General features: G+C 41.5%; 1 protein-coding gene across 1 annotated transcript in view; it reads right to left on the bottom strand.

Annotated features, from left to right (window-relative positions):
• unc13ba (unc-13 homolog Ba (C. elegans)) overlaps positions 1-23,001 on the bottom strand; it is a 182,796-nt gene that overhangs the window by 127,562 nt on the left and 32,233 nt on the right. The window contains exons 4-9 of the mRNA XM_026186060.1: positions 12,872-12,989; positions 11,020-11,143; positions 8,185-8,243; positions 7,811-7,868; positions 7,351-7,386; positions 6,733-6,925 (exon numbers count right to left, since the gene is read on the bottom strand). Coding sequence (XP_026041845.1) covers positions 6,733-6,925; positions 7,351-7,386; positions 7,811-7,868; positions 8,185-8,243; positions 11,020-11,143; positions 12,872-12,989 — 588 coding nt within the window. The remainder of the gene's footprint in view (positions 1-6,732; positions 6,926-7,350; positions 7,387-7,810; positions 7,869-8,184; positions 8,244-11,019; positions 11,144-12,871; positions 12,990-23,001) is intronic.

Here is a 23,001-nt window from a genome sequence, read left to right as displayed (position 1 = left end):
TGAGTTGTTGCCACAAAAGAGCTTCAATAAGACACTGATGCTCATAGAGGTCTGGTGGAATAACACCATGCTCTGTAAAGTTGTATAAAAGATCCTTGTAACCATACTCATCTGCTGTTCCATACAAGAGACGTTGTATTTCCTCAAGATAACGTCGCGTTGGAGAAATTGTAGGATCTTGCAAGCCCTGAGAATGTGTGGCTTCTTTACAAGTCTCAACAGTGGAAGTGACTGGACTGCCACTCGTTAGAGTTGCTGTACTTGAATGGATATCCACCTTACTCTTTGGTAGTAAATGATCGAAGCAGCCTTTTTCATTTTCCTTTCCAGGAGCAGAAGTACTGTCATTGGTGCCTGTTTTTAAAATACTTGATAACAGACTAGGAGACCTGCTACTTGCGCTGGTTTTTTGTTCTTCCTTTCCAAGTTGAGGAGTAGATGGCTGCTGTGTTTTTGATGGTGATTCCTCAGTGGCACTAAAAAGGCTTTTGAGAAAACCTTTTTGAGATGTACTTTTTAAGTCCTTATCTTTATCTCCCACATCTTGGGAGGAATGCATTTCTACAGGTTTAGTTCTCTGAATCTGAGGTCGGCCCTGTCCTGTATGTGGCTGCTTTGGTTCCTGTATTTTCTGATCAGCAGGTGGGGGTGGCGACTGTTCCACAGTACCTGAAATTTTGTTTAAAATGCCAGAGAATAATCCCCCTGATTCAGACTGAGCTGGAGTTTGTCCAGGCTTATCAGATGGCTGACCTCCCTGTACAGGTTGAGGTGACGGTTGTTCCTGTGGTGCGCTGTCACCGGATGCAAGCTTAAGAAAACCTGAGAGCAAGCCTCCACTTTGACTCGGCTGCTGAGTTCCAGTTTGTTGAGAGCCTGTTTTACCAGATTGCTGCTGCTGTTGTTGCTGAGGTGATGTTTGACTGAACAGACCAGACAAAAATCCTCCTTGCTGACCTGTTTGAGATGACTGTTGACCTACAGGTTGGCTGGGTCCAGCTAAATTTGATTTATTGCCTTGTTGAGATGCAGTCTGTGGGGTGGGCTGTTGTGGTGCATTATCACTAGCAGCCAATTTATTAAAAAGCCCTGACAATAGTCCCCCCTGTTGTAGCTCTGGTGCAGAGGCAGCACTTTGCTGAGGTATTTGGTTTTGTCTCCGGAGAGGTTGTCTGTTACCTTGTTGTGGTTGCTGTTGGTTTCTACTGACAGGTGGCTGTTGCTGAGGTGGAGGAGTAGGACCTGTTGAAAATAACCCAGAGAAAAAGCCTCCCTGTTGACTAGATGCTTGTTGAGTAATGTTAGGCCCTGGTCTTTGTGCTTGTTGCTGTTCAGGTTGACTCCCCACTGTAGACTGTGGAGTAGCTGCATCTGTAATTTTGCTAAATAATCCACTGAGCATCCCTGCAGGACTACTGGGGGGTTGCTGTGGTGGGAGTTGGTTTTGCCGTTGTAGGTTTTGCCTATTGGTGGGTTGCTGAATGGGCTGGTTCCCAGGTTTGACAGTCCGCGACTGGTTTTGTGAGTGCTGGGTTTGGTTAGCTGGAGCAGAGTCTTGAGCTCCCATTCCAAAAAGACCAGAGAGGAAGCCACCTTGCTGAGGAGGATGTTCTTGCTGGGAACCAGTTTCTGGGAATTTTAGCAAACTTCCAAACAATCCACTAGGTTGTGGTGTTGTTCCTGTTTCTGTTGGAGGTGGTTTGGGGGGTGTTTGGTCTGTCTGTTGCTGCTGTTTGCTTGGTTTCTGGTCTGAGACTGCAGGCTGTTTTAGCTGTGGGTCAGATGGAGTCCCTCCTGACAAAATCCCTGCTGACTGAGTAGGAGTCATCCCTTGGCTCAAGTTTTGATCAGATCCTTCCATTTTTGCTTTATGGTCAGCCACTTCTGGTTGTAACTCATGGCTAGCAAGATTTGGTTGAGACCCAGACACTGTGTCTGTGGCTTTTTTTAAGATCCCAGATAACAGTCCTACAGATGATGGCTGAGCAGAAGTAGGCTGTTCTTGCTTTGGAGTTGAAATTTGACTAGATTGTCCTCCTGGTAAAGTGGATGAGGACTGATTCGTAGAAGCAGAGACATCAGAGGCAAATTTTAAAAATCCAGACAACAGTCCTCCTGACTGTTGTGTGGCAGACGTTTGCTGTGTTTGGGGAGAAGACTGGGAAGGTGGTGAAAATAGACCTGAGAACAGCCCACCCTGTTGAGACTGAGTGTTTCCTCCTTCAATTTTCATTACAGAAGAATCAGAATCAGTTGATCCAAGTTTCAACAATCCAGAAAGAAATCCTTGAGTCTGTGAGGCTTCTGGTTGCGATTCATCTTGTTCCACAGATTTGGGAGGACTTTGATTTTTAGATGTCGCAGTTGATTCAGACTGAACATCTGGCTTGGACTGGGAATCTTTTTCAGATGACATTTGCTCTTGGCACAAAGGTTCTGTTTTGCAAACGGTGCCCTCTGTGATATCAGACACTATTTGTTCAGTTTGGTCAGTAGGTTTGGTTAATATCACGGTGGGAGTCATTTGTTGCTTCATGGTTTCCTTAGCTGGTTCATTTGGGGTTACTTTAAAAAGGTTTGAAAACCACCCAGTTTCTGTGTTTCCTTTGGGTAAACTTTCAAGAAGTGCTGCACGACTTGGAGAGGGTGTTCTTGTAGGGGTTGGGGTTGGACTCTTTGGCGTGGCACTGGCATCTTCACCAGATGCAAACTTAAGAATCCCTGATAGCATGCCCCCTTCTGCCTTTGGTGGGGCTGTTGTTGTGGAAATATTTTCTGAGAAAAATGGAAGTTTGAGTTTGGTACCTAAAAATGACTCATCTGCAGGCTTGGTGTCACTCTGCTGGGAACTTTCTGGAGGAGTTGTTGACATTAGTGAAGAAAGAGACTTTTTAAAAGGACTGAAAAATCCTGCTTCCTCTGAACTGCTTTCAGGTTTTGGTTCAGGTACTGGTGAAGATTTTCTTTGCTGAACATCAGGTAGTTCACCAGAGGACTCTGTCTCTGGAAGAAGCTCTACTGATCCACTACCAGTTTCTTGGAAAAACTCGATTGATCCACTTCCTGTATCTGACAAAAGATCAACTGATCCACTGCCAGAGCCTGTTCTCATTTCACCTGATAATTGCCGGTCTGTTTGTGATCCCTCTCTAATAGTACTCACCGTTTTGTTTACAGGGCCTTGCTGGGAGTCATTGATTGGAGCAGATGCACTTCTTTGCTCTGATGGCTGAGGTGATGGGTCTCTAGATGGTGGTGCACTAGAAAAAAGTCTCAAAGGACTAAGTCTTCCTAACATGGATTCAAAACCAGATGTAGCTTGTTTAGAACCGCTTCCTTGTGAATCTGTACTAAGTGTCGCCGTCTGACTGGCGTCAGCTTGCTGGTTGGATTCGGAAGATTGAAATGGCAAAAGAGACTGAAGGGAAAACTTTTTTTCTGATGTGGGTTCCTGAGAGGCAGGTGGAACTATAGCTACGGGTGGGGAAGTACCACCACTTTTGGGAATAAATGAAAGCAGCTTTGAAATGCCCGACTCAGGTTGGGGTGATGATTGAGAGGTAGGTGGTTCTGTGGCAGTAGCACCAGAGGTTTCTGTGACTTCAGTATTCGCTTTGGGGATCAAAGAGAGAAGTTTTGAAATACCAGAGTCTGCTTGGGTTGGTTGGGGAGATGGAGTTGTACCAGTAGCATCTCCCTCAGTGGCAGGCTTTGATCCTGTTATTGTACTAAACAATGAACTCATTGCATTCTTTACTCCAGCTATGCCCTGTTCAACAGCACTATCCTCCTTAGTATCAACTTTGACATCGTCATTACTACTCTCTTTAGGTTGCACAACTTTAGCATCAGTTGGCAGTGCTGGGAGTTTTCGTCTAACTGGTTTAGGCATTGATTCGTAGTTGCTGATCTCCTCTTCTTTTACAGCTAAGTATTCCGACACTGAGTGAACTAAACTCTTTAGTTCATCCATTGGATCTATATATTCTTCACCTGGTTCCTTCACCGGCGACAACATAGGATCTTGTCCATGACTTGACCTCCTTTTACTTGAAAAGTCTTCTCCGTAAGGCGGCATATACTTGCCAGGGTAGTAATAACTTTCATATTCATAGCAAGTATCTCCCTCAGTGAATGTCAGGTCATCTAATTCCTCCTCAGAGCCAAAGGAATACTGCATCTCATCTGAACCAACTGAGTTATATTCCCCTCTCTCCCTGATCCTTTCAGCCTCTTCCCGAGCAGCTTCCTCCTCACGAAAAGCTGCATAGTTCTCAAGTGTGTCTTCTAAAGCAGTTTTGGCCCACAGTCTAGTTTTGAAAAGTAGACTCTCTCTATCTGACAGCTGTCGTAGCTGTTTAGCAGAGGGTATTATATCAATTTCAGGAGGTGACGATTCATCCTCAAAGCTGCCGGCTTCCTTGTAGACTAACCGCACTTCTCCACTGCCGAAGGCACGCCTCCGTCTGTGTGTCCTGCCATCCAGCTCCAGCAAGTCCTCTGGGAAATGTGCATCACATTCCACTGTCTGATAGAATCTGCTGACTCTGGACTCGGATGGACTGTCACTAATTTTATAGATGATGCTTTTGTCCTCATCCTCCCACATTTTCTGCTCAGCATCCAAGTAATCGTCCAAGACACCAGAGTCAGGCACTTTGTATTTACTCTCCCAGTCCTCCACACCCATACCTGAATCAACAGGGATTATTTTTACTCCACCCTTACTGTTTGATTTCCTAAAAATAAAGTTAAAAGTACCAAGTGGGAAGCAGCAGAGGACGATGCAAAGAAAAAAGAAAGAAAAAGATATTAAGCATTAGACATGAACCAAAAGCAACAGATCATGCAGAAAAGAAAAGCACTGTAGAATACCTGTGTAGTAAAAAAGAAAACAAAAGACAAGAAATACAGACAGAGGAAAAAGTATGTGATAGTGTGCAAATTTTCATGGTCCAATTTTTTTGTCAGAAAGTTATGCTTTGACATATGTCAGTTGTGATTGAGAAGTTTTCTATTTTCGCAAAACAAGTTGGGTATAATGGCTTTTCTCCGATTTTGGCAATACATTATATAAAAAAATATTGGTTTCCCATGGCAACACACTCTTTAAATAGAGTAAAAAATAAAATAGTGTGCATCTTATGAGCTACAACACTCATAAAAACCTTTCCTGATTTCAACCTTCAGTGATCTGCCTTTCAAGGTCACCTTATTGTGCGCCTCTGGACTAGTTCCAGTGTAGCTGCCATTTATAGGTCACTCTGTGGAAGTCCTGGGATCACTATTTGCTCATGCACATTTGCATTTCCATCATAGAATTCAAACAAACATCTGTGTCAAGGGTCATTACAGGTGAGGAGAGCTGTCTACAATGTGGACGCAAAATAGCACAGTCAGGTCAGGAGGTCAGATACACAACAAAAGACATGCTAGGATTTGTGTGTGTGTGTAATTCACAGGGTTATGCACCCTCAATTTGTCCTTCATTGTGCCACTGTCAGCTTGGCTTTCTACTGTGACATGCTGAGGCATCCATGGGGAGACATTTGATGAAAACAAAATTAACTGTGGTGCTTTCATGAATGCCGCAGCAACACCATCTTCAATCATCACTGCTGTACTTGCTATAATTTCTTTCCTAGATTTTTGTCCTCTTTCCCAAATTGATATTCAAGTCAGTGGGACGCCTTTTGAGAGAGCGGTGGAGATGCATCTGAAGTCGGAGTGGTCAGAGAGAGATTTAATTGAAAGGGCTACCATTCATTTATATCAGATTTGGCTTTTGATTTTGATCTTAGGCGGTGAGTTACTCAAACATAAAAATGTTCAATCAATTAGACTTAACATACTTCAGTAAAAAAGTTTTGACAGAAGACAGTATTTTTATATATGCAGTGAGAGCATAGTTCACTCAAAAAGTGCCACTTCTGCTATCAAACTGTTGCCATTTAAAACAGGAGGGTAAAACATAAGGCCTGGGGCCCAGAATCGGCTCAGCAAAAATTCAAATCTGGCCCACTTGATGTCTTTGGAAAATGTAGAGAAGGGCATAGACTTTAGACTTTTCATTACAAAAGAAATGAAATAATAAAGAATCAAATTACAGAAAAGTTCCTATTTTTCACTTCGTCTACTAGTGAAATGTTTTTATTGTGCGTCCACAGTAAAACGAATAAATAAAACAGGACAATTTCTGTCTAAATTTCTAAAAGCTTGTTCTTTATAATTACAGGATAATCTGCACAATGAGCTATTAAGAAGTTATTCTGTAATTTTACACATTAATTTCTTATAATTTAAGACCAAAAAGTTGTGCTGATGGATGACTTTCATTAACTAAAGCAGCACATCATTTATCATGCAAAAATAAATAAATAAATGAAAAATAATTGAGATGTACTGTTAAAATCCCACATGTCAGGGATTACATGCGCACTTAAACAACTTTACCGACAGAAAAGGGACGTTTCACTGGTCCAGCCCAGTTAAGATCTAAGCCCTGTTTTAAAAACATTAATAAAGGATTCTTAACTATTATTAATATTAACTAAATCACTAAAACCAAAGGCACAAGGAAGAGTAGTGGATTAGTGTGAATAATTCATTTAGAATTATTTACTAGCTTTAAACTGTATTTGGAGGCAAAGAGTGACCATGAAAATATTAACCTCTAGCAGTGCTGCAGTGATGTGCTTGCTTATGAGTATTTTTAAGTGAGCATATATTTACCTGGGCCCCCTCATTTCTAGCTCATAGCTATGCACAGAGTCAGACTCCTTTGACAGTGTTTGATGTTGAACCCTGCGCATCATGGGATACTGATGCACTGAGGAATTTGTTTGGGAAGTGTTGTGGAAGGGTGGAGGTTTGTTTCCAGTTTCACTGTCCCAGTCGTCCACTGCACTGTCATGGTCATCAAAAGCTGGGTGGAAGACAACAAAAACACAGTAAAGAATAAGATCATGTCCACCCTCTGCAGAATGCTGCCTGCACTTAGAGCACAGCCAAACAATGAAAATATCTGAGTAAATGGCTCCCTCTTGGGGTAACAGGCATGTATTACAAAGTGAAGGAAGTTAAAGCCCAAAATGATGGGAAATGATGGGATATGTTTGCTAGAAAACATATCAAAGTGCCACATAACAAAACAACATGCCAACAAATGAGGGACTCGCATTTTATATTTTGACCAAAAGAATTCAAGATTTTTAAATTTCATTTACAGCAATCGTAAAGAATAAAGAGCTAACATGCAGTGGTACTTGTTTTCAGTAGGCACCATCCATACCATGCAGTCATAGACAGAAAATACAAGTGACAGAGGGGAGGAAACACCGCCATACGTACTCTGTTGGTCACTCCATCCAAAATAACTCCAACTGCCTGGTGGCATGGAGGCAAAAATTAAACTTTGTTACTGCAGAACGAAGCCAGTAAGTGTTACTGATGATGGCCGAATGAGAGTGTAACATGGTACTGAACACATCCAAAGAGAGATGGATGAGAACTATGTGAAGAAACGCGGTGAAGACGAAAATGAAGTAATGTGATGACTGAGTTAAATCACACAAAAACAGCAAAACAGAAAAAAGTATTTACAGTCAGTAAGTTCATATCCGTGTACAAGTAACTACAAATTTATACTTTATTATTTTATACTTTGACTACTTATTATTATCAGGCGGTGAAACGGCTTCACACCCAAAATCCAGCAGAATTTCTCACAGAAGCTGAAAATTATATCTCCGCTCATCTTACACAGAGTGAGATGACTTTGTCCAAATCAAAGTGAAAGTTTAATACTTACAGCACTGGGAAGGCACAGATGGCATTCTTCTTCTCTGGCCCTCATCTTGTGATGGATACTGCAAAGATTAAACAAAACATAGAGGAGAATTAGAAGCATTAAGATATCAAAGAAATGCCTTTATTGGAATATGGGCTTGTCACTGCAGTTCCTATAAACCCCCTGCTACTGTTTCCCATGTTATGTCAGTAGGTGGAAGCAGAGCAGCAAAACAAAGTGCCACGTCACTGAGAAGCCCACACAGTGTGAAACAATATGATATTAAAGCACACAGAGTTTGTAGATAAAAACTCAAGCATCAATTACTCAATATCTCTAACAGCTGATTAATATATAACACAGTAACAGGAAAACAGAATATGCAGTGAAGTTACCTCATTATGTATCCGCTCCAGTTTGCTGGTCCAGTACTGAGCCTCGTCTTCGGGAATGTCTGGATAAACGTATGGGACAGAAGAAATATGGAGTGAGTTAAAATAGTGACAGGCGATTACAAGGTGGTGAAAAAGAACGTGTGGAAGAAATACAGGTGCATGGAAAAGGGGGAATTTAGGTTTAAATACATAATGGGAGATGACAGAATATGAGGCAAAGTGCAGAAAGAAATGAAGGACCATTTCTTTAGCTCCACCCTTCCATCATTTGCCACTCCTCCATGCTCCCTGCCCCATCCCATCCTATTCTGTCTGCAGGTTGATGAGGTTTCCTTTCAGGGGCCTAAAGGTTCTTCCCAAAGAAAAGGGAGTAGCAGAAGAAAAAAACTTAAGCATAAGAGGAAATGTGAAAGAGCAGTCGTCTCTGCTGTGGTTCCCCAAGAAAAAATAACCAAATAATATTTCAGCTTATGTTTCAGCAAAATCTTGTACAAGCAGATTTATGGCCATACTATCGAGAAAATTATCTAGATCCTCATACTCATATATACTCATATTTCATGCCTGGGTTTCTAAATGTTAATTTTTATCAAAATAATTTTAAATGTTAGTAACTGGGTAATTGCCTTGTAGATGATATCACACTCATTGGCTGCAAAAACATATCTTTAAACTAAATTCTATTCATCTGAAATTGAATCATCAATCGGACTTCAATCTATGAACAAACTACAGGCGATAGCTTTAAAATATATGATGCATGAGATTCATTTCACAAAGTCTGTCAATCTGTGCCAAAACAGTAAAATCATTACAGAAAACCTGTTAGACCACAGCTAGAATTCAAAGAAATGCGTCAGTGTGGCTCTTTGGCTTAACCATTGTTCAGTGGTATAGCGGCTCAGGGGTGATGCCTTTTCTTAAGAAGAAAGCTGTTAAACGGTGATTCAGACTTTGCACAATGACTTTTCTGCAGAATACAGTTAAAATTCCAACAATTACACCTTTCTTCTCTGCACTTTCAAACTTTGCAGACCAGTTTTCACCCACAAGCTGAGTGTGCGTTACAAGAATGTTGAATTAGCCATGATCAGGACCTGGTGGCAATTTTATGTTTGTTGGATGTAAAAGAAAGTGGATTACTAGATTACTCTGAAAACGAAGAAACATTGTCAGACAGGATTTGAATTTCATCTTCCATTATCCACATTCACTTGGCAAGGCGAAAAATCTGCAGAGCTACCTGGTGTGGCGACAACAGAGTAGCTGGAAGTAGCTTCATAACAATTCAATCAAGCAGTGAAAAGGTCACAAAATCCCAGCACTGTAATTCACATATGTCTGGTCAATGTTCAAGTATCAATGCAAACTGCAGCAGTCAAGTTTCAGTCAGTGCTGCAGCAGGTTTCACATGTCTGCTTCACCTCACATCCCTGCATCTCACCCCGCGGCCTCCCCTCAGCTCAAGCTGTCTCACCGAGCAGCTGTGCGTTACGATTTAAAAACTTTGAGGCATTTGTCAATGTGTTTTCTAGATGATATGTTGTGCTAACTGATGAAAAATAGAACTAATCATTGATTAGAACCTACGTTGTTAACTGCAGGTCACATACCTTCTCCTGTTTTTGAGGATTTATCAAAAATAGAAACTCTCCATCTTTTTTTAAGTTGAGCAGACATGAACCACAGTTCCACTGTTGACAAACAGTGAAGGTGGACGGAAAATGGCAGCTCAAGAAGACACACTTCAGACAGCTTCTTGAGATTAATAGCTTGCAGAGGAAACAAACTGTTCCACAGTTACGTTGCTATTTCAGTCAGAACACTGATAGTGGGGAAAAAATTATTTCCATTTGCAGTAATTTACATTCGTATTTACGGCTCTGTTTAGAGCACACATTCCTGCTGTCCAGTGTGCACACGTGGAAGTGTGGAGGCAGCAAAACCCCAGCATAGAGCAGAGCTCAGTGACAACAGATATGATGTTAATTGGGTTACATGCAGCACTGGGAGGAGGAGGTGGGTAACAATGCGGTCTGCAGATGCAGAACTACTGTGGGCATGCTAACATCAAAAGTGCCCCATATATGAAATCTACCAGCTGGATGGTCACAACAGGATCAACTGCTGATCTGCCAGCTTTGCTTGGTGACTGCACTCCAGAAATAAAAACAGCAATTAGGACAACAGCAGAGAACGCACTCCAGCCACTGCTGTGTTTTTCCCTTTTAAATACATCAATTCAAATTATCCTGAACTGCACAAATATGAAAATGAAAGGCAAAATGAGAGGCAAGCAAATATTACCAAGCACAATTCTTCACCTCAACTCTTCCATGGAAGAGGAATAAAAATAGAGGACTGAGGAATATTTAGGAGTGAAATGTTACAGTGAATAAATCTTTCATAAAAACTTTATGAAGCCTAATGGTTCTTCCACAAGCTCTGATATATGAGGGATTCTACAGGAAGTCTTAGAGGATACAACATGGCACAAGTAAAACTCCAAACAGCTATATTTAGTGCAATGTTTAGAGTCTAACCACTCTGAAAGATCTCACATGTTGCTAAGCTGTGGATAGTTGTTATGTTCAGGTTTTATTTTGAAGTTAAAATGCTTTAAATAGTTATTATCTTCAAAATTTTAATTGTTATTGCTCTCACCCAGCATAGATTTTCTTAACCACTGATTTAACTTAGAACAGACAACGACACGATGTCACATCCACAAATATGGCCGATTCAGAATCACCGGTGAGCCTAACGCATATATCTTTGGACACAAAAAGATAAGTTTTCCTTTGTGAGAAAATGTGTTTGCACAAATATACAGACCGAAGGGCAACTCAAAGCGAGTGTCCATCAGCACTTGGTGCGGAGTTGGGTTGGTGGTGCCGCAGATCTCATCCTCCCTCATTAACACCTCAGAGTCCAAAGACGTCCACTCTCCTGGTCCCTCCTAGAAGACAGAAAAGCAGATGCAAAAAGAAAGGTAGTCAGGAGAGAGCCAGGAAGACTAAAACAAAGAACAATGCCAAACATCTGCTTTGTGGGAAACAGCATCAGCAGAATAATGGAGGGTGCAGAAGGGCTTATTAGGAATATCATCCACTGAACCTGAGCAAAGATGAAAAGATGAGGAACAACACTGACAGTTCAGATGTTGAAAAAAAGAAAAAAGAAGGTGAGTGTATGCTGTGCTTCATACTTAGACGCCAAACATTGAGGCTACATTATTAATGACTACACAGGAGCTGCTGCCTCGCTTTAAAACTGCAGAAAAAGTAATGAGGTCTACAGGCGAGACCGGCCTGCCCACAGTCCGACAAAATGACTTAGCCAATGCTTCACCTGTGAGAGGGCTTTTTAAGACTAAGCTAAAAGGGAAAGATGGAGATTTAATAAGTAAGCACTGCTTGGCAGATGGTGTGTGTGTGTGTGTGTGTGTGTGTGTGTGTGTGTGTGTGTGTGTGTGTGTGTGTGTGTTTACTTTAAGGGCTGTTGCTAGCATAAGTAGCCTGAGCTGCAGATACACCACATCTAATTTAACTGTAATGGTAAAAACCAGTGTAACCATCTGTTCAGTTCAAATATAATCAGATACAAATAATAACCCTAACCCCAAAATTACTAAATTAAAACTTTATCAGTAGCTTTGTTGTGGTGTGTGATCAGTTGCATCTTGTTGGGTTCAATTATGCTTGAGGTGTGTCCCGCTGTGGCAGATTCACTGACCGATTAAACTGTTTGGACCACAGCTGACTGGAAGCTACACTTCCAGTTGGCAGTTGACTGATCAAATATTTCAAATTATGCTTAAACTGATTCATGCTTTGCAGTATTTATTTGAATAAAACCTGATCTCTACAATAACCGCAAAAGAACCAAGGCATTCACAGAAGGGAGAGCATCAAGTCTGCTTTATCAGGTATAAGAAGTACTAAAAAGAGCAGCAAGTGTGTAAAAATAACAATCAAGTTCCCATTTGTATGTTGAAACAGGTCCTGGTTGTTATAGTCAGTCTTGCTGTTCACACAGGCCATTAAAAAGCAAAGTCCACAATAATTCTGTGGAAGTGTGAGGCTATCAAATCAAGAAAATGTTTTCTTTTGTGTCAACTAAGGGGCACAAACTAATGCACGAACCATGGCCACGGCTCATTTATGTTTAATGCCGAAACCTAACAAGTGAGTCAGAGTGAAAGAGAGTAAACAAAAACAAAAAAGGTCTCAATGGGACGCAAACCAGGGTCTCCTGGTTGAAAAGCCCGACACTTAAATCCCCCGACCCAAACCTTCCAATGCAGATTTTGCATGTGTTTAAAATGGAGCTGTTATCTCTCAATATTTGTGCAGACAGGGTGTCAGGGCGCTCACTCCAAAGGACGCCTTTCACTCAATGCTGACATGCTGGAAGTAACTGACAGAACAGCGCTATTACAGCATGCTCCTCGACGGGGAAGGTTTATTTTAGAACAAACCATTAAGCATTGATTAACTTTGAAAAATGAGTAATTTTATTTGACTTATACCTTAAACTTTGCATATTGAAATGAAACTGAAACCATGAATATGTGCTCATAGTTCATGTGCAGAACTCTGCGTCTAGTGACATAACCAGGTGATGTTGTTTTAAGCCCTTCGTGTCCACATGCATGTGAGGACAAAGAGATTAAAGGGTGTGTTACCTCGTCAGACTGTCGAATGGAGCTGAGGGGTATCAGCGCCGTGCCGATCATCGTGTCCCAGATCAAACCTTTGTTCCACAGCTCCACCACCAGCCCGGACTCTAGATGACTGATCTCACTGGGAAAAAGACAAACACATCACCTATATTACAGTCAAAGTTAAAAGCTCTGTACCAGTGTATTAGCCATAGAGATTATTAACTAGAACACGTCTGTGTAGTTGTTCAGGTGGCAAACTGCTGTGAGTGACCTCTGGTCACCAGCTTCAAAACAAAGACGCACAACTGTTCTGCAGGTTTGAGAACATTTGCAAACACACTCAGGTTCATAATAGAACATTATTAATATATAACTTTGGTGGGAAATCACATCCTTCACTTTTCTCTTTGTACCGTTGTTGCACACTGATGTGACTGTCAATCACTGCCGTGTATAAACAAAGTAGGAGGTGTTGTCTCGCTCTGAATTTGTCGAGCTGTCGTATAAACTCCACGCAGTCTTTGGTGATGTCTCGTATGACTTTATTACAAATGTGAGAGCCGTGGAAATCAAAATGAGGCAGGGATGAATATAGGGCCTTATGCTGAAGAACCCAGAGTTTACAACTTGATTTATCAAATATCACAAAAAAAAAAGAACACAATTTCACACAATTAGCTACAACAATCGTCACGATTTGTGACAAATGGACATCAATAAAAGTGATAATGAAGATTTAGAAGATGGTAGTGAGACCTGTTACGATTTATGGTTTGAAGATGGGAACAGTGAGAAAAAGGAGGCAGGGGTGGAGGGGAAAGATGTCCAGATTTTAGAATAGAATTGAATAGAATAGCCCTTTATTGTCATTTTGAATGTACAATTAAATTGTAGGTGCTCCACAACAAGTGTGCTGGAATAAAATATAAATAGCAGACAGTAGGAATAAATGGCAAACAGGATCCTGTCCACCAGGATGAATAAGAGATGAGTGCATCAGAGGGAGCGCTCAGGATGAGAAGTTAGGAGACAAAGTTAGGAGGCAAGGCTGAAATGGTGTGGACATGTGCAGAGGATGGACAGTGGATCTGTGAGACAAAGGGTGTTGAATCTGGAGCTGCCAGGCAGGAGGAAAAGAGGAAGCCCTCAGTGTATATTCATGGAAGTAGTGGAGGAAGACATGCTGAGTGGTGCGGTGACCCCTGAAAAGAGCAGCTGCAACAAACATCCCAATACGCTTCATCAAGGGATTAAAGACAATCCCAAGTTCAGTTACATCAAACATCTATTATACTGTAGTCAAAAGAAGACTGTCATGTCCATCCATTCATTTATCCAATTCAGGGTTGCATGGACGCCGGAGCCGTCATAGGATGAGAGGCGGAGTGCACCCTGGACCAGACTGCTGCAGGGCTAATGCAGAGAAACAACCATTCACACCAAGGGCTACATTAGAATCAGCAGTTAACCTAACGCCACTACACGCATCTCTTTGGATTACGGGGACGAGGCCGGAGAGAATCCACACAAACACGGGGTGAACATGGAAACTCCAAAAAAATCCAGATGGTGGATTTGAGCCCGTGCTCTGCTACCCACCACACCACTCCGCTGCCCATGCCAACGGTCATTTCCATCTGTAGCAATTCATCTGTGGCACATCTGTGTTCAGAGCATACCTGCCTTCCCTTTAATATTATATGACTTTCACAAATTGGGTGCACAGAAACTGACTGGTTAATCCATCAGCTGATGCAGGCCGACACTGAGATCAGCTGACCCGCTAAGCTTGTCTCTGAGCTCAATTCTGTGGCCTACCTGACTTAATGCTACCCTCACTTAGTGCTTACTTGTTATTTGTCTAATAACAACTTAAATAATTAGTGATTATGACACAACAGTTGTTTGGTTCAAGGCTTATCATTATATACTCTGTGTGTGCCACTAACCTCAGCACACTGCAGTACCGCTCTCCTCCCAGCAGGTCTGTAAGTGGGCCAGTATTATCTCAAAGAAGCGAGGCTGAAGGGTGACAGCCGTCTTTTTCTGACAGATCTTTTAAAAAAAAAGAAGACGGCAGCCAAACCGTCTCCGCTCCTCATCTGCATATTCATATTCACAGTCCCATTCATATTCATCTTGCCTCAGTTTAGCTGTCAGTCATCCAAGATGACTCTTCACAGCTGGGATGATGGAGAGAAGAGGGTGTGTGGGAGATGCTATGTGAAAAGTTTGCACTTGTGTACGTGTGTGTGCTTGCTGCCTGATGAAGGAAAGTCAAACCAAAATGGTGATGTTCCTAAATGTTAGCATGGTTAATATTAAACAGATGTGTTTTTGGCGGTTTGCTATTCCAACTATGTAAAACAGCGCCATTAATGACGCTCTCATTGAGGAAAGCAAAATGACAGCAGAGGCCAGAGACCAGGTCGATGGAAAATTCTGACTTTTATCTGTGAATTTTAAACAGCAGGAATCAATTCAGCTCCACAATATAACTGACACACAAAAACATTCTGCACATATTAAATCTTTCACATCATGGATGCTCGTAAATGTAAACATATAAACACAATGTTTGTTGACCATTTGTCATGAATAAGAAAACATTGATGACATTAAAATGTTCTTTTTTTTTCTTATTTTCACTTGTAATGTATGTGATACAAAAATAATGTTTTAATGAGTTCATTATATGCAGAAAACCAAATAAAATGATTAATACCTTGTTTGGTCTTTTATTAAATCAATTCAATTCAAATGTATTTACTAGGGCTGCAACGACACACAAAATTCACGGTTCGATATTTTTTCGATACAAAAAAATGTTCATGCCTTTTTAATTTGTCATTTATTAAAATTATAAATATATATTTTAACTCAAAAGTACAGTTTTTAAATGTAATGTTGCTGAAACAACAAAGTAATAAAATAATAAATCTATCTGATGGAGAAATCCCTCATCTTTGGAAAAGAGAGTTTATTACAGAGAAATGGCTCTTTCCAAAATAAAAGCTATACTATACGCTTCTTCTGGGCTATATTCTCAGCAGCATATTAAACATATCAGGTCCCCATAAGGAGAATCCTGTGCTAACGGCTGTCTAAATGACTCGGGTAAAGTTTGTAGCATGCATGCTTGTTGTTTTTGTCTGCTTCCACTTGTCTTTGCACTAGGATGATGTCGGAGTAAATGTGCAGTCATATTCGTTGTGTTCCCACTAGTGCTGTCAGCGTTAATCTCGTTAAAATGACATTAACGCCAAAACGTGGCAAATCTCCATTAACGACCTACCGCGGATCACCCGTGTGTGGGACTGGACTGCGTGAACACGTTAACGAGCTAACTGCGCTAACACACTAGTTCCCACCAATTGAGCATTGCGTGGCACATCCGACATACTGTTTTACTTTTGTCCACGACGCGCTTACCTTCAGGGTCATACGTCACATGAAAACCAAAATAGTTCCAAAGGCCAGATCTGAATGAGGGTGGGGGAGGTTCAATTCTGTCTTGCTAGCTTGCCCTGCGCTCAGTGAATCTGCGTTCGACTACTCCGCCTAGGCTGCACTGTCAAGCGCAGATCCACTGAGCGCTCAACACAGACAGCATCGTCAGAAGGAAAGTTGATAAAATAAATTAAAAATTTTGTATTGTTCATACATATGCGTACAGAACCGAAAGCACTGTATCGAACGGTTCAATATCGATACGAGTATCGTTGCACCCCTAGCATTTACATAGCAGCAAATTACAACAGCAGTAAGGTGAAGACCCTACAATAATAAAGAGAAAGCCCCAACAAATGGAGCAAGCACTTGGTGACAGCTGGAAGGAAAAACTCCCTTTTAACAGGAAGAAACCTCTGGCGGAACCAAAGACATGCTGCTGAAGATGGCCACAGATGTGACGTGTATAAACACAGTGAGTGGAAAAAGGTGAGTGAAGAAGAAACAGTGCATCATGGGAATCCCCCAGGAGACTAGACCTATTGCAGCGTAACTAAGGAAGGATCCAGGGTCACATGATCCAGCCCTAACTCTAGCTGTGTCCCAAAACGTAGGCTTCATCCTCCTGAGGCGGCATTTGTAGACCGATTACGTCACAGCGATGCGACGAAGGCTGTCCCAATTCATAGACTCCTCCGAATCCGGCCGACAAATGAGTCCTTCTTTTCCCCAGATTTGAAGGATGGGTCAGGTGTATCCTTTGTGGCCATCCATATCCCAGAATTCATAGCACGGCCCAGCCAGTTCCAGTTTCCCCACAATGGCAGCCACTATTAAGTTTCAGCTGGGTTTTCACACAGCTGAATAACCGTCAAACAGAAAACTGATTGAACAGAAGTGTGAGACGGTCGAGAATTTACGGCAGTGTCCTGTTATATTTTAAATAGCAAGGAGCAGACGGCTGAGTTAACTACACCAAGACAGCAGTGATGCACATCTGAAGGTTAGACCGTCCCATTTCACAGCCTCGCACTTGCGGCCTTCTCAGTCTTCAATGGACCCAGCCCACGTAGACCACGAAGGCCGGTTCTCCGAAGGATGCGGCCTAGGTTTTGGGACACATCTTATGTGCTTTAGCAAAAAGGAAAGTCTAATCTTGAAAGTAGAGAGGGTGTCTATCTCCCAAATTCAAACTGGGAGCTGCTTCCACAGAACTTCTGCTCTTTTGACTTTCCCAGTCTCCCTTGTTTGTAGCCAAAGTGCAAAAACACCATTTGGACATTTTCTGGGTTTTTCAGCCACGCTATTGAAGCGATCTGTTCTTGGCAGATTGTGTAATTTTCGAAGGTCCAAAAAGATGAAGGTGAACTCGACTAATGGCAAGTAATGCATTGCATAACGAGAGAGTCAGCTCTGGATCAACGGGCTTAAAGAAAGGGGAAAAAAACAAAACCAAAAAACAAAAGTACCTCATGATCTGCTCATTTTAATCTGAGGGATTATTTATTTGATACCATAAAATCCAAATTTTAGAAATAAGTCTCACGTTGCCCTTCTGTGAAGCCTGTCTCCAAACTATGTGACTCATAGCTCAGATGTGTGTTTGTGTGCGTGTACATGTGCCTTAGGTTTACATCTGGCTCTGGCATATGCCCTCCATCAAAGCCCATCCATTATTGAGGGAATGGTTTGTGGTAAAAGGGAATGAAACGGTGTATTTTTAACACTCAGATGGGAGTGCGTACATGTGCAGGGATGTCTTTGAGTGCAGTTTCTGACAGAAGAGACAGAAACTGAAAAAACAGAAAGGCCAGAGAGGATGTGTAAGTATGTATTTTTACTGAGCATAATGCTTGATGGAAATTATGTCCTGTGAGGGAGAGACCGGAGCACCGGAGAATAACGGATAAAGTCAGTGGTGAAGCAGCTTTTTATGTGTTCCTGTGAGAAAAGCTTTACACAAGCTGCTCCTCCAGCTACGAATCAGTGCTCCTGCTCAAATTTACAAAACATTTTCCCTTTATTTGACATCACCTGCACAAACCAAAACACTTTTTAATGCACTCTAAGAAAACTGCTCAAATATCCAACTACTGCTTCCTTTAAAGCCAGACGTGGGTGGAAAATACTCTTTCTAATAAACAACCCTACGGAGACAAACGTTAGATGAGTGCAAAAGAGTGAAGGAAAAGGTTACGATCAGAAAGATGTTGATCAGTCCTGATATTATAACTTGATAAAATCGGTGGCCAAAGACTAATAAGGGTTGATGTGAAAAGACGGAAAGGTTGCCCTTTTTTGATAGTTAAACACTTAATTGACAGAGAACTTGAAGGAAAGGCCACACACGTGGGCAAGGAATCGAAACAAATCTATTTTATGTGCGCGTTGTCTTACACTAAGGGGGTTTCAGATTGAAGAGAAAAATGTGAAAGCTGCTGTTTTCAGGAGGAAATGATGGGATAAAGCATAAGCTCCATGTGGCATCCTGTTACACATCCCTTCAAACCCCTGTAACTTTAAAAGTCAACTTTTACTGAAGCCGCCTTCACAGCAGACCTCTGAACTGTGCCAATCATGAGATCTAGATTTAAGCGAGTGGGCAAGTCAGACTAAATGAAACAGACGGATTCAGCAAAGAGCCAAAGCAAGCAGAGACATACTGAAAAAGGAAATGGAGACAAAGAAGCTAAGCCACTCCCACTTACCTGTGATAAAAGAAAAGAAAGACAAGAGCAAACCGAGCTGGAGAGTTGAAATCCTCACATGCATGAGGAGAGGCCAACAGGCTAAGTCTCATGAGTCTGTTTAGAGGCATCAACATTCAACTGCTTATCGTCTCATATACCAGCTCACCAAGCAGCCATCACACATATTTAACAGATCAGACACGACACAAAGAACGAAGGAGGCTAAGATCGCACAAGACAGTTAGTGATAGCCGAAGGAAAAATATTAGACTTTGCAATAAGATGTTAGATAGATGCTTTCAGCAGAAGAAAACAAACTCAATTTACAAACAACAAGAAAAAAATGTCATAAATAATGCAAATGTGACCTCTCAAATACCCAACTGAGCATCTGTTCGTACATAGCCTGATGACTACGAGTCATTTGGTAAGTATGTATACTTTTTACATATCATAGATTGCTTGTGTGTGTTGAGATTGAGAGGCAGTGCTGGAGGTTCACGAATCACCTTTAAACTGCTGCTTTATTGTGATCTCCCTCTATTTCTCTCTCACACGCACACCCGCCTCATTTTTCCTCTCATCTCCAAGAAAATGTGTATTTTCTAAGCCAAACTTCATTACAGCTCACCCTGGTCCTGATGGAGCAACATCCTGATCATTTTGCCATCACCGTATCTACAGCAGAGCTAAAAAATAAAGAAAAATCTTCCTGGAGGAAATAAATGGCTTAAATTAGAATCTCTAAAATTTAGAAAATTGCTGCAGCAGTGATGTGTAAAATTGGTTCCTCTTGAGTTTTCGACAGCAGCTTTTTATGGGAACATGTATTCCTGTGTAGAAGGAGGCCCGTTTGTGTGACTGGTGCTCATCAGGGGTTTGCCCTAAATCTCTGAAAGGCTTAGGTCGTGTCTGTGGACAGAGATGTTTTAATACTTTCAAACTGTACTGTCGAGGCCGTCATCTGTGCATAATTTTTGAGTCTGTTTTCTTTTTAGGACAAATTTCAGAAGTTAATGTAAACATTCAGTATCTACAGAGAATAAATGTGCAGATTTAATCTATTTAATGTCAAAGAATGCAGTAGTGGCCTTTTGCAACTAAGCTGAATCTCAAAGTAGTTGCACTGGTACTCAGTGACATGCTGTATCCTGCTCACCAACACACTGCTGGACAGACTGACCCATGGAGAGAAGTCAGGATTAGGTACACTAAGTAATTAACTGATCTTAGCATTCGACTGATAGCTCAGGCATATAAGGCACAGACTACACAGCAGAACTGGTATGAGACGGTTTTCAGCATCAGACCTTAAGGTGGGATCCTTGTGGTTACTCCAAAGTCAAAGCATGTCTCCAGAGGTGACCGTGCTGTGGCCACGAGGACACCTCAGCTTTGAAACAACCTCTGCTGAGCAAATCCAGCTGGCAGTGACCTTTAAAGCAACATGTTTTTTTATACATTTGTATTTCCTTCCTGGTGCTATTACTGCTTTCATTCAAAGACTGCTACAATACAGTAGTTTAATATTTGTGTTTGTATTGTTGAGTCCATTTGTGTTGTTGCTGTTGTTGTTTAACTCTTTCCTAACTTCACTTTTTGATTTTTTTCATCTTCAAGTATGTCGCAGGCTGCAGTCTGTCTGTGTGAATGTGTGCATGCAAGAGTGTTGTTGGGTTACTCTGTGGCTATAATGAAACAGATTCTTACAGGATAATTTTGTTGATGAATTCCACAATTTCATAGGACATGTACAATGACAATAAAGGGCTATTCTATTCTATTCTATCCTATCCTGATACAGATCCTTGCCAGATGTTTATACAGTATCTCCACCTGTGACGTTACCCGAGGTTTAACTGAGAAAGCTCCGGTCTTTCCAGAGGTATAGGCTCTTTGGAAAATACACTCATTCAGGCCATTACTACTACCACTAAGATTCAGCTAAACCTCACCATTAGTCCTCGCTCACCATTATGTATAATGGTATTATCCTGTGCACAAATATAAATATAAAGTTGGGCTTTAAAAGTGAAGCCAAGTGCCTCAAACCTGCATTCTTTCTGATGGCCAGCAGGGGGCAACTTGTTTGGCTCCAAGAATAAGTCAAATTTAATGAAAGTCTTTGAGAAAACAGCCCCGTATGTATAGTCTGGATCATATTTCATATTTAGCACATGATGATGTTCATTTTGGAAATTATGGTTCCATTAAGAGTAAAGGAGACAAAGCAGGGCATAATTTAGGGTGTTGGAGTGTCCTTTGGTGTCTCAGCCACATCTATCTGCTGCTCATCACAAGAATAGATGACATCAAGGTGGCTACATCCATATCTACAGTGTAACCTGGATGCAACTTAAAGACCATTGATTGACACACAAAATACTTCCAACAGTTGAAACATGGAAAAATACTGACTGTTTACTTTCAAAGTAAGCGGACCCCCCCCCCCCCCCCCCCCCCCCCAACCTAAACAGATATCTTGTAGAACAGATATCTTGTGGCTTTCAAAAATCAGAAATCAGGATTTCAGAAGGTTGCAGAGTGTCAGACAGAGTAAGCGAATGCAATCAGCAGGTGAGAGATCGAGTTTGAAAGGATGGCCTAAGTGCAGCTGGCAAGGCGGTTACTGTTCTCAGCTTTATTTTTAATTTTGGGCAGGAGTGAAAGGTTTGGCATGACGTTTGAGTGCAAGCTAGTATCAGTCCAAACTCATCTCTGACTTTTTTCTTTGATCCGAGCTTCATCCGAGCCAAGATACCAGCACGCCACAGTGAAGCTGGTTATCCCACCACTATGAAATCTACTCCTGATCAACACAGATGCCCAGTGTGACATAGGCATGCCAATTCCTATCTTCACTAACACACACAAGGTAAACATGAGCACACAAACATTGTGTAAGCTTAGACATGTGCCATCCCTGTTTGTATCTGAACGCACGGTAACTTCTGTCTGTAATCATCCGTTTTAAGAATCTTGAGAAGAAACAATATAAGAATCTAAAGCCACAGATGTGCCTGGTGCTCCCAGTGAGGCCTAAGAGTCAGACTGCACATCTGGCAGGGTCTCGGCACAGTCACTATCCAGCTGTGAGGAGGTGACTTCTTCACTGTTCCTGAGCAACGCAACCATATTTAGAGTGAGTCCTGCTTGTAATACAGTTGATATTTACAATGCATCACACTGGAAAATGTCATTTCAGTACAAAAAGAAGAAGATGCAAAAAGGTAATTTTCAGCTTCTCTTTAGTTTTTTATTATTGGATTTACTGTGTTATATACTGTGGGTCGAGAACAGCTGCAGATCTCTATCACAGCAACACCTAGAACAATATCTAGAGTCACCAGTTTAAACCTGAGTGCAGAGGCCCCCCATGACTTGAAGCCAAGCCCATGTAGTGAATGCTTTTTATTTAAAAAATATTACCATTTGTCTTAGTTCCTTGCTTTGGTATGTTGTGATTTCATCCATTAATAAAACACATAAAAACACATTTCAGGAGGTCCTATGACAGATATGACCGTCTCACTGAAACCTTGAAATTCCTTCTTGATACCTCGAACGTGGCTCAAAGGCAGCACACTGCTTCTGCGCCCCACTGAGCATAACTGCTGCTAATGAGACTCAGGAGTTAGCCATTTAGCTACAGCATGGGGGGCTGTGTGGTTCTTTTTTCAACAATTAAGGTCATAATATCTCGATGCACGCTCAATCATCCAGGTAAGGAAATCCCAGAAGGATGATTCTGTTCATCTGATCACAGCGTTTTCAGTGGGAGAAACGTCTGTCACTCATCCAGCTGACCTCTTACATCCAGATGAACAGAGTCAACTTTTTGGGTAAGGTCATAAAACTTAATATTTTACTTAACTAAAAAAAAAAAAATCTTCATACTGACTCTGGAAAACTAATTCTCCAAAGAGAGAAAGGTGAGAGAAGTGAGGATAACGGTCTAAATGGATGTGAAGAAAAAGCACAGAGTAACAGGTAAAGAGTGAGGCGAGGAGA

The sequence above is a fragment of the Astatotilapia calliptera genome, chromosome 12 (genome assembly GCF_900246225.1).
Source record: "Astatotilapia calliptera chromosome 12, fAstCal1.2, whole genome shotgun sequence".
Taxonomy (NCBI): Eukaryota; Metazoa; Chordata; class Actinopteri; order Cichliformes; family Cichlidae; genus Astatotilapia; species Astatotilapia calliptera.
The sequence above is the reverse complement of the archived record's forward strand: the minus strand, read 5'-3'. Positions and strand labels throughout refer to the sequence as shown.